General features: G+C 40.6%; 1 protein-coding gene across 1 annotated transcript in view; it reads right to left on the bottom strand.

The window, feature by feature from the left end:
- Positions 1-12,595, bottom strand: part of PGM5 (phosphoglucomutase 5) — a 191,819-nt gene that overhangs the window by 64,387 nt on the left and 114,837 nt on the right. The window contains exon 7 of the mRNA XM_022573561.3: positions 11,383-11,498. Within this exon, the coding sequence (XP_022429269.1) occupies positions 11,383-11,498 (116 nt within the window). The remainder of the gene's footprint in view (positions 1-11,382; positions 11,499-12,595) is intronic.

Here is a 12,595-nt window from a genome sequence, read left to right as displayed (position 1 = left end):
CCAATGCTCAGGCCCCACCCCGGACCAATAAAATCAGAATTTTTGGCAATGGGACCCAGGCATCAGTATATATATATTTTAATTCCTTGGGTAATTTTTATGAGCAGCGAGAGTTGAGAACCACTGCTTTAAGAGAAGCCTGCTCAAAACAGTCCCATATCGGGGGCAGATTACTTAGGGGTAGTGAATTAGGCCTCTTCCTCTATTTGCTCAAATTTGGCACTAAAGGAAAGTGGTCATTGGTCTCTAGTTCGATGGATGCCCCTGGCCCTAGTCAGGGGGGCCCCTCTCACTGGAGCCAGCTTCAGTATCATGGTGTTCCCCCACCCCTTTTGTCTGGAAATCTTGTGAGGGCCTTGCCAAATGTGGGGTAACCAACTCATCCTGGTGTGCCTGGGACTTTCCCCATTTTAGCAGGAAATGAACAATGTCCCAGGAAACCTCTCCATCCCATGCGTACCAAGGTGGCCGGCCAGCTGATAAGGAAGGCCACTTGCTCAAAGAGGTTCCTGACGGTTTTCAGGATATGTGCATATACAGCACGTACCTAAGCACACATATTTCCTAGAGCCAGAAACGATAGGAAATATATCTGTATACTTGCTCTTGATGCAGAATTACACAGCAAGATAAATTCCATTTTTGGAAGAATAACAGCAAGGCACCAGGCACTTCACTCAGTACTTTATACATCTATTATCTAATTTTGACAATTTGATAGCTTCTCTTTACAGATAAGAGATTGAGATTAGGTCATCTGTATGAAGTCACATGGCCACTAAGGGGTGAAAAGAAGATTCACACCTGGGCAGTTTGGCTCCAACGCCTGTGGACATAACCACTGCTGGAAATGCCCAGTAAAGCCAGTGGTCCTCAGGAGCTGCAATGAGGCAGATAAAGTGCCCCAGGTGGTTAGACCTGAGGCAACCCTTCTGAAGATCTGGGTGATGGATTGGTATTTTTTCCTCCTCACACTAGACATTCAGGAAAAGTTGCCAAATTTCCCTTTACTTCTCCTCTCCTATCGATTTACCCTTTTCATTTACAGATGAAGTTTTCATTAATTTGCAGTGAAATTCTTTCCATCCTCTTTTTATCCACTCAAGGATTTGTCTTTTCAAAATAGTGAAGTCATGAGGGAACACTGGGAGGCACCCCTTACAGGGAATCGGAGATTTGAGAACATGCTATTGAACTGTGACAGGTTGTTGTTTTTGTTGTTTTTTTTCCATGTCTCAAACTGCTCATGTTCAGCTCTTTAAATCTGGCCAAAAAGCAGGGCTCATGGAAAAATTGTCACTTTTCCATGCTTAAAAAGAAATGCTTCTTGGGCTTCCCCGGTGGCGCAGTGATTGAGAGTCCGCCTGCCCATGCGGGGGACACGGGTTCGTGGTCCAGTCCGGGAAGATCCCACATGCCGTGGAGCGGCTGGGCCCGTGAGCCATGGCCGCTGAGCCTGCGCGTCCGGAGCCTGTGCTCCGCAACGGGAGGGGCCACGACAGTGAGAGGCTCACGTACCGCAAAAAAAAAAAAAACAAAGCTGTCCTGCATGTAAGCGGGTCAGAGCCAGCTGTCAGCTCAGAAAGGTAGGATGGCAGTAAGCGACCATGTGCTCATGCTGTGCTGTGGGCATCCTGGCTCCCAAAGCTATGTAACAATAAATTTGATGATGATGGTAATAATAATAATAGTGCTTGACACAATAATGCAGCAGGGCTCTTGGCTAGTATCCTGACCGTTGCAACACCCTGTAAACTCCCTGAGGGAAGGACCCGTATCTGAAATGACTCATCATTCTATCCTGGCCCTGGCTCATAGAAGGTGCACAGTAAACCTTCATTGAATGAGTAAATGAATGATTAGGTGAAACTCTAGTACGTAGTGTGATTCATCAGATTCACTCCTCACTAAAAGCTAGAAGCAACCTAAAAAGATATATGGGAGAAAACTTTATAGATCATCCCATTGAACAGATTCAGCTTACCAATGAGGAAACTGAGGCCCAGAGAAGTGATCTGTGTAAGGAAATTCAATGACAGAGAGGGGGAGTCAAGGTCTAACTGGGTCTAACTGGGACTGTCATCTCCTGGTGCTGTGCTGCTTACATGACACCATTCTTCCACGTCCCCGGCATGCATTCCATCCCCATCTAAAAGAATTAACCAGATGGGAGAAAAGGACACCTTTGGCATGTCCTTAAACAGGAGCAGCAGAGTAAGACTGGGTTTGAATCCTGGCTCTGCCGTGTGAACTTGGCCAGTGGTTCGACTTTCCTCTCTAAGCCTCAATTACCTTATCTGTGGTCATTATGGTCCCTAGTTCATTTTAGAGTCAAGAAGTCTCAGTGAAATGACATATAGGAGGCCCTAAGAATGTACTTATCACTCAAAAGATGCTCAATAAATAACAAGTATTAGCACTGTTTCATTAACACAGCAGCCTACAGCAGCCAGGCCATCTATCCCATCTATCCCAGAGGAGGAGAAAGCGTTAACTACGTCAGGGCTGGTCAGCTGACACTTGTCCCTCACAGGAGCAAGCCAAGGTACGGGACAGTGGGACCTCCTGACTCGTATGTCTCCAGTGCTGATGGGAACAACACAACCCTCTAAGAATTGTTCCTTGCTTGGTCATAAGCTGAACCAGAAATCTCTCGAGCAGGTTTAAAGCCTGCACCACAGGGTTGAGGACCTGTCACTCTTTAGGCATTGTACTTTGTTCTCAGTGGGGCTATCTGGCACCTGGGAGAGAGCAGCAGGGGAAGCCTCAAAGCACAACTTTAGGGACTGCATCTTAAATACCAAGGGATGGGCCCCCTTGTTAAAAGCCCCCTAGTAGACACTGTGAAAGGAAACCCTTAGTCTGTTTGGAATTCTTCAATCCGTGAATATTGAAGAATGATTTCCCAGGATTCCCAGTCCCAGCATGCACGGGTAAGTGTGGACACAGCCTCAGAGGGAGGCCCCATTCCTTCCTTTCTGCTCCACACTTTGGTGTCACACAACACCCCCTCTTGCCACTTTTCATCATTGAAAGGGTCAGTGGAACTGGAACTGTGGCGACCCCAAGAAAAGGTTTTGTTTTGTTTTGTTTTTGATGGAGACATTCTTTCCACTCCAGGTGGGAGCTCTCTTTCCCAGCACAGGGGTTGAGAGTTTGTAGAGGGTCCAGAAGAGAGTTTCAGTTTTCAGAGTTTACAAGGAGGCTCTTGGGGAGTGTCAATCACAGCACCTCTGTGCTCTGGCCCAGGCCTAGATTGAATTGCACATGTGCACACAGCCTGTTTCAGCTTGCCCAGCAGAGACATTGCTCTCCTTGTGCTGATAATGCTGTCATCACAGCCTCACGTCACATCTGCTACCCAGCCAAATTTACACAAATCGGCCAGAAATAAGAGAAAGAAATGTGGTAGAACCTCAATAATCTGAAACTCACAGATATATGGGCCTCCTTCTCTGGCCTAGAGACTGGACAGATGTGAAAACTGCCAAATGTAGAGTTAATGATTATCTAAATAGGGAATGAACTAAAGCTTTCCTTTATTGTACCTTAAAAAAATCTGGCATTAAATAAAAATAACTGTATAAATAAGAGACAGTTAAACCTATTCAATATTCAACAGCACTCCTGTGAACCTAATCTTGAGTTAGGATGTACATAGTTCATGTGTGAAATACAGATGAAGAAGCAGGTATGGAACTTGAAAGTGTTATATACTGTTTAACTGTTACGGAAAATAAAATGTCCATTCACAAAGCAACCAGAGAGTAAGTCAGTAATATAAACCGTAAGACAATAGAGCAGAGAATGTCTCTGCTAAAGGCTGTAAGGAGATCTTTATATACAAAAGATCACTAAAGCTGGAACCTGGCTGCTACTGAACACGGCTATTTACAGGTAACTGTCAGCAGCCTCCACTCCCCCCCCAGGAAATAAATACGTTAATAAAATGAATTATAAATACTTAACAGGATTTAAATTTTTTAATCTGTTCATTAACACAGGTCTTGGGAATGAATTTTCCTAGAAGCACTTTGTTCGCTATTAATTTGTGCTAATAATGATGTGATAATTGAAAGTACCAAAAGTTTATTTCAAAATTTTATATAATTCCAATTTTAATATCATTCATAAAATCCTTCCTCACCGCCTTCCAACTGGTCTATATTTATGTGGTTTTGTTTTTATGAATTCTCCCAAATCTTGGGATACCCTAATGCCCAGATTTCCAGAAATACAACCACTCAAGAATGATAAAAATATAACTACTAACAATGCAAAGAAGAAATACCAAAATGGAAATTCTTTGTTTATTCCTTCCTTCTTTCCTTCCATCCATCTACCTTCCATCCATCTTTCCTCCCTTCCTCCCTCCCTCCCTCCCTTCCTTCCTTCCTTCCTTCCTTCCTTCCATCCAACCCACAATCACTCAAAGCCTATCATATATATAAGAAATAGAGCTGAGCAAGAGAGACATGGCCCCTGTCCTCAGGGCATTTACGGTTGCATGGCAAGCAGAGGGATCCAGAAAAATCTCAAAAGACTGGAAAGATACTCGAGATTTCCGGTGAATGAAACACATACATACTCTGGGCCTCTTCCTTTTGTGCTAGAGACTGGAGAGATATAAAAATAGCCACTGTCAAGAGCACCAGAGTTCACAGTGAAAAAAGTTGGTGTGACAATGAGGGACAAGTCATGTTGGTGCCAGGAGACCTGGATTCAATTCCAAATTTCCAGAAAGAGATGGAGGTATACAAAAGGCTTAGCAATGCCCCCAGCGCATACTAAGTGCTCATTTAAAAAGATAACTGTTATTATTGTGAAGAACTCAACAGAGAGCACTTTCTTGGAAAAAGAAAACATTGTTGTATTGCCTGATTTTATTTGGCAAATTTATATGGCTACTGACATTAACTTTTTAAAAATACGTAACAAAAGTAATAGTGATACTCAAGATGGTGATCAGCTTGGAGGTCTTCCAGGCATTCACAAACAGAGTAATTCTTTATGGTACCTGTAAAGGGAGAAGCTTTGGCGTGATAATTCATACACTCCCCAGATGGTATGACTTCTTACAAAACTGATGACAATGATAGCGACCAATAGAGCATCATCAACAAATTGCCCCCAAACCTCAAAGTTTTTGGTTTTTTAGCTCTTAGTTTTAGTATTTTAGTACATCCCCTTTTGTGTATGGGAACAAGTCCAGATTCCTTCCAATTTGGAACTTGAGAAAGTTAGCCAGAATGCCATTTAGATGAACAGCTTTCTTCTGTTTAAGGATTTGTAAAATGTCCTCCTTTCTCTCGGAAAAGAGTTTTCCAAAGCCCTTCCCAGGAAGTGGATGAATATCTGGCTCTAGCACGAAAGATGATTTGGCTTCTGAAATGACCTTGGTTCTTTGACAGAGCAATAAATACAGGCTTCCTATTGTCCAGGACCTGCACCTTTCCACAGGAGAGAAGCCTGAACTCTGATCTTATCACCAGCTTGTTACCTTGGAAAGTTCTGGGAGCTCAAGATGCTGGCTGATTTTCCCCTGAGGGAAATTTCCACTCAGGGTATATCCTTCTTCTCTTGGGCAAAAAGCTTGGCATTCCTGAGCCTGAGGCAGATCCATATTTTCAAGGTTTCTTGGCACTAAGCTATGCTTTCCTAGTTGGTACACAGCTCCATGCCCCAGGGGCACTGAAAAAGGCCTCCACTAGAGAAAGCTTTGATAAGTTTTAGAAGTGTCTCCCTAGTCTCAGGTCTAAAATCTTTCCACCTCTCTGCTTTCTCCTTCCTTAATTAGCTCACTTGGTTTTGAGAACTATATCCCAAGGTAGATGGGGAGCTCCTGTGATCAGCTGACTTTTACAGGCTGGAATTGTAAGGGGTCAGAGAGACCATGGGGCTTGCCTGTAGGTGGCAGGTGAGGGTCTTGAACGCAATCACCAGCCTCACATTCCAGGCCTCTAGACTTCCTGAACCGAACTTGGGGTGGCATCTCAGACACAGTCTTTCTACCATTCCTGATGAAAAACAACTACTGGTTTTCACTAGAGTAACGTTTCCTACTCCTGACTGCACATCAGAATCACATGAGGATACTTATTTAAAATGCAGACCCTCAGGCTCCACCCTGCCAGGGATTCCAAGCAAGGGTAGGATAGAAAATCTATATTTTTAGCAAGCTTCCCAGGTGATTCTTACACATTCAGCTCAGTGCCTCTCCAAGAACCGGCATTAATAAGGAACAGCATGAATCCACTTTTTCCTTCCAAGACTGCGTGGTCGGGTTCCTCAGGCCTCCTGGACCTTCATTCACTGTCGGGTGCTGGAGAGATGGAATTAGCTTTGCTTTCATCGGAAAGGCTGATCAGCACAGCGGAAAGCAGCATACACTGTAGGGCCGGAGACCTTTTAGTTCAACTGTAATTTAATTCAAGTGGAGGCCTTTTCCAGGCTCTGGGGCCCTGGGTGAGTCACTTAACTACTTCTTGGGTTCAGGAGCTTCACCTGGCAAATCAGGCCAGTGTCACCAGAACCTGAAGAATGGTGGGGGTGGGCAATACCTTTAGAGCTCTACACATTGAAAAATCTCTTGTGCTCCTTGAAAGGAAAATGGCAAGCAAATATAACAGTGAGAGGCTTTTAAAAGTCCCTTCTAGTCCAGCCTACATGTTGCAATCAGCATAACAGTCTGAAAGCAAAGCTTGCTGGAAAGTGCCTGCAAGCAGACCTCCCCCCTGGGAAGACCATGGTTTCCTACTTCCAGTTGAGTCAAGTCTCAACGTCTAAGCTAGGCAGGCAAAGGGCTTCAGAAATGAGCCCCTCCCCACTGGTATTTCCAAGACTGTTTCTTGATACTCCCTTCTCTACCCTACGCTATACGTCAGAAGTTAGTGAACTACAGCCCATGGGCCAAATTTGGACTTAGGCCTATTTTTGTAAGTAAACTTTTATTGGCACACAGCCATACTCATTTATGTACTGTCTATGGCTGCTTTTGTGTTACAGTTACTGAGTTGAGTAATTGTGGAAAAGACCGTACATAGCCTCTCAGTTCACAAAGCCTAAAATATTTACTATCTGGCCCTTTACAGAAAAAGTTTGCCAACCCCTGATATAGACCAGTCTTTTTCAGTCTTTTGGCCATGACCCACAATAAATACATTTTACTGTGAGATCTAGCAAACACGTAGATACCTGTGCACATATTTACATATAAATATTTCTCAAAATAACATTTACCTTTCCTAAATACAATGCATTCTGATAGTTTCTAGCCTATTATATTTTCTTAAAAAGCTGTTCACGACTATACCAACCTCATGACCCCAAATTAGTCTTGATTCATGTTTGGAAAATACTTCTCTAGACAAACTGAACAGCTGGCTACTTACAACACATGGCCCCTACTCTCCCACTTCTATTCCTTTCTTGATATTGCTGCCCCCATCTGACAAGGTTCTGTCCTTTCATCTTTATGTGTGCAAATCCTTCCCATTCTTTAAGAACTATGCAAATTCCATCTCTTCCAGGAAGTCTGCTTTGAGCCTCCAGTTCCAAACCACTTTCTCCTTTTCTCATCTCCCACAGCACTTTTTCTATTCCTCTATTGTGGAACTTTAAAGTTTCTGCTTTGTAGAAAACTCACCTGTGCATCTTTCTAACTATGTACCCTAAAGATCTTGAATTTCTTAAGGCTATGATCTTTTTTGTATTCTACATACCATCCAATACAGTGCCTTGTACTCTGTAAGTACTTTATCCTTTAATTTTAAAGACTATAAATTTATGGTCTATTGTAAGCACTCAACAAATGTTTATAAAGACAGAGAGAGAGAAAGAGAGAGAGAGAGAGAGAGAGATAACCTGGACTTATCAGTTTCCATTCCAGTTGCTAGATTTGTGTTATTTTAATAACCAGCAGGGAGAATTATTATATACAATATACAATCCCTGATTTTTTGAGTCACAGTCACTGGTTTAGACACACAGAACACCAAAAAGGATACACAGAACACCTATTTTTAGGGCCTCAGCAGAGAAAAAGTATAACAGTTTCAACTATCCCAAGCAGACCTGCCATCCATAAGTTCTGAGATCAAACAGTCGTAATTGAGAGAGCTTGATATGATCTCTCTTTTTCCAAGGAGAAAAAGGTGCCTGCCAACCCTTCTGCACCATTAATGCTATTAGCGTCTAGCTGATTTTGGTAAAAGGAGAAAATTTCCCAGGAGAAAATTCCTTCAGGAACCCTGACATAGCCTGAAATGCTGTCATTATGACTAGTTAGAGTGTTTTTACTGCAATCTGTTTAAGCATGACCAAATAAGACTTATTCTTAGGAATTCAAGGATGGTTTGGTATCAGCAAATCAATCGTACTTCGTTACATTAACATAATAAAGGAGAAAAAACATTAGTGTATCACTTGATTCTGAAAGGGCACCTTCCATCAGCCATTTATAATATGATTCTAAGAAATATTAGAATAGGAAAAAAAACTACATAAGCATGATAGGGATTTTACCAATATTAAAACGAAATCATCAAAATAGATGGTAAAATACTGAATTGATTTCCATTAAAATCATGAACTATCACAATTGTTATTTAATATTATTTTGAAGATTGCAGCTAGTGCCATAAGAATATGAAATAAAAGATCTAAATATTAGAAAACACAAAAAATCTTTAGTCATAAATTATATGACTGTATACCTAAAAATGTAGACTTTTTAGAAAAGAAAATGTCATAATTAATGATAGAATCTGTTAAGGTGGCTGTGAACCAGAGAAAAGGCATGTTAATCAATAGCTTTTCTTTATCTGTTATAAGTTTATATGTTATGTAAACAACTTAGAAAGGAAAATGAAGATATTAACATTAAAATCAAAGCTGTTAAAAGCTCTATAGGACATATGACCCAGTTTCTTCAATGAATAAATTAGAAAGAAAAAATGTAGAGGGGAGAAATGCAGACTAAAAGAGACTTAAGAAGTATCAACGAGTTATGATGTAAGATCTTTTGGATCCTAATTGTAAAAATTTATCGAGGGAAATGTTGAGAATAGGAGAAATTATTTAGAAATTACTTTTGGAGTTCCACTTCTGCACTTCTGTTTAGGATGTGGAAATCTATAAGAGAATGTCACTCCCATCCCAGTAATAAGAAAAGGCCAGGAAACTACAGCATAACTTTAAAAAAAAAAAAAAACCATCTGAGGTCACAGGAAATAAAGTGAATTCCAAAGAGTCTCAAGGCAAGACAGGACACAAACCATCTCACCTTTAGCAGAGCACAGAAGAAAGAGGATGCTTCCATACAAGTGAATAATAAGAAGTCACATAAGAGTTTTAAACATTCTTAAAGGCCAAGTATAGCCTATTATGATAGTTTTAAATTGCTTGGAGTCCCAGATATGAAGGACACATTCCAAGTTATTTCCCATAGGCTCCACTGGGTACTCACAAGAAAGACTGGAAAAAGAGAGAGAGAGACTTGGTGGTGCTGACATGCAGGAAATGATCAACTCCTGCCAAGAGATAAGCCTGAAACCCTTCTAGTTCCCCAAATATTTCTTTCATAGGAAACAAAAGCCTTAAGCTCCTGGATGAATGAGCTTCAAACCTTCTCATCCCTAGGATCCAGGCAGAGGTCCACTGCTTCTGAAATAGGGGTTGAAGTAAAAACTCTCTGTCCCTGGACAAAGAGTAGGAAACCTTGGGCCCAGAATCCTACACCAATACTAAACAGACCTGTTGCCACTAGAAAAGGGTCAAGTACCTAATAATAGAGGTCTATTTTGTCTCACAGACATGAAGTAACTGCTGAAACCTGTGAATGCAACAGAAACGCTGAAAAATCTCCTCCATCTCCCCATCATCACTTTCAGTACATAGTAAAAATATCCCACTACCAGAAGAATTTGAAGCCTGTGATACATTGATATACTAAAGATTATAACAGAAACAATAAAATCCAAACCCACCTCAACTCCTGACTATATTTAATGTAACTTTGCACACTAATGCCCTGAGAGAAGAAGAGGTATGCCCATTTCTGTGTATAAATATTATTTACCTGAGTCTCTACTGTTCTTATATACATACAGTCCAGCATTCAATGAAAAATTATGACATGCAAAAATCAAGAAAGAGTAAACCATTGCTTTATCAAAAGACAAAGCAATCAACAGAACTAGAGTTAGAAAATAACCAGTTATTGGAATTATCAGACAGAAAGTTTACAATAACTATGTTTAATATGTTAAATGATCTAATGGAAAAGATAAACAACAGACATAAACAGATCAGGAATTTCATCAAAGAGATGAAAATTATTTAAAAAGAGTCAAAGAGAAATACTAGAAATAAAAACTACAATATCAGAGATGAAGAAATCCTTCACTGGGCTCAGCAAAAGACTGGACACAGCTCAGGAAAGAATTCATGATATGCCAATAGAGATTATCTTGACTGAAACACAAAAAGAATAAAGAGTAAACAAAACCAAATAGTGCATGTAAGGGCTCTGAGACAACACATGGTCACAAATTATCTAACATTATGTAATTAGAGTCTCAGAGGAGAGGAGAGAATAAGGAAAGAGAGATATTAGAAGAGATAACGGCAGAGAATTTTCTAAAATTAATGAAAAACAACAAACAACAGATCCAAGAATCTCAAAGAACCCTAAGCAGGGTTTTAAAAAAAAATACATGTACCTATACATTTTATTAAACTGTTAAAAACAAAAGATAAAAAGAAAATGTTGAAGCCAGCCAGAGGTGGAAAGTAGGCGAAATTTAAATACAGAGCAATGGTGGTAAGAATTAGAGCCGACTTCTTGGAAACTGTGCAAGCCAGAAGACAATGGTGTGACATCTTTAAAATAGTGAAAGAAGAAATTATTTTTTAACATTTCAGGTGTGATAATGGTACTACAGTTTATATATATATATATAATATTTTTTTTTCTTTTTTTCCCTCAGTACCCCTTATACTTATAAGATTCACACTAAGGATTGCTTCACAATAATCAGAGGGGAGGGCTCCTCTTGTGGATGAAGGTAGAGATAAAGTAAGATTGACCAGGAGTTGATGATGGTTGAAACTATGTGATGAACACATGGGAATCTGATATATTTCCTCTCTCTCTCTCTCTCTCTCTCTCTCTCTCTGTCTCTAAAAAGAAGAAGAAATGGGCAGAAGACGTGAAGGTGTCATAACACATATCCCACTAGGTTTCTCTGATTTTTTTTTTTTTTTTTTTGCCTCTAACTCTTTCACCAGCCTTTCATTCACAGTGGACTCACAGGTCCCCAAACTAGGGTCACAGAGTTCTGCAGCCACCCTCTCCAGTAACACCAACCCAATAAAGCCTACCAGTGCCAAAGCTCTCTTCTCCACACAGAGAGCACCGGCCTGAGTCCATCAAATTTGAGAAGAATCTCCATCCAGCTGGGGTCTCATACACAGGGACCTTCATTGATTTGGCCACTCTGAAAAATGAAATTCGAGGCAACAGTTAATTCATATTTCTCCTTTCCTTTTTTTTTTCCTCAGCACATAAGGAAGTCTTTAAGATCTGTTACTGCCATAACTAGATTTTAGAACATCCTGAACAACGTGGACAGTTTTCAAGATGTCAAGCCATAAGGTAGAGAATGATAAATAGCCTATTCCAATGGTACTCAATTTTGCTTTCCCCATAATATAGAAGATGTTCAGTTAATGTATAGCATATTCTCACATTTATGTTTCACTTCTATATATATTCCTTTATCTTGGTGGTAAGATCCCAGTTGGGGAATCTCGGAATTTAAATTAAGGTGGTATTTGGGTGCAAACACTTTGGAATATTGTTTGACAGTATCTACTAAAGATGAATATACACATATCCTATGAACCAGCAATTCAACTCCTAGAAGTTAATACTAACGAAGTAGTAGACACTGTGGTACACTGCTCAGCTTCACCTCCAACACGCACACGCGCACACACACACACATTTTAGGACTTTTAGGACTGGAACACTCTACCAGCTTCTAGGAATGTTGATGGCTTCTAGGAATGGTGACAGCTCACAGATGTGGCCCCCACTCTCTGCTAAAGAGAGATGTCTCACTCAAAATCATGCTCCCTTCCTTGGGTCAATCCACATCAAATGCCTGGCAAATGAGAGATGTATAAAGGTCTAGGCCTCTTGCCCCTATTTGGCACAACTCTGTAGGGCCATTTCAGCTCCAACTTCTCTGTCTGATCCTCCTTCCTCACTCCCCCATAGGTATTGCTCTTGAAGGAAACTTTGATCTTGATGGCAGAAAGGAATAAAGTTCCTGCAAGCGAATCTATCTCAGAGCTGCTTCCTGGGGAGCCCAGCAGGTGACATTACTCAACAGAGTATGTACACAAGATTTTTAAAAACATGATCATAGAATCACAATTGGTAATAACTGAAACAAAAGTCCATCAAAGTAGAAGGGACAAATGATTTGCAATATATAATGCAATAGCATAAATTTCATTGAACAAACTAGTGCTACATGCAACAACTTGAATGAATCTCACAAACATAATATCACGTGAAAGAAACCAG

Source organism: Delphinapterus leucas, chromosome 6, assembly GCF_059928025.1.
Source record: "Delphinapterus leucas isolate spDelLeu-1000000601 "Yukka" chromosome 6, BTC_Dleu_Yukka2, whole genome shotgun sequence".
In the NCBI taxonomy this organism is placed as follows: domain Eukaryota; kingdom Metazoa; phylum Chordata; class Mammalia; order Artiodactyla; family Monodontidae; genus Delphinapterus; species Delphinapterus leucas.
The sequence above is the reverse complement of the archived record's forward strand: the minus strand, read 5'-3'. Positions and strand labels throughout refer to the sequence as shown.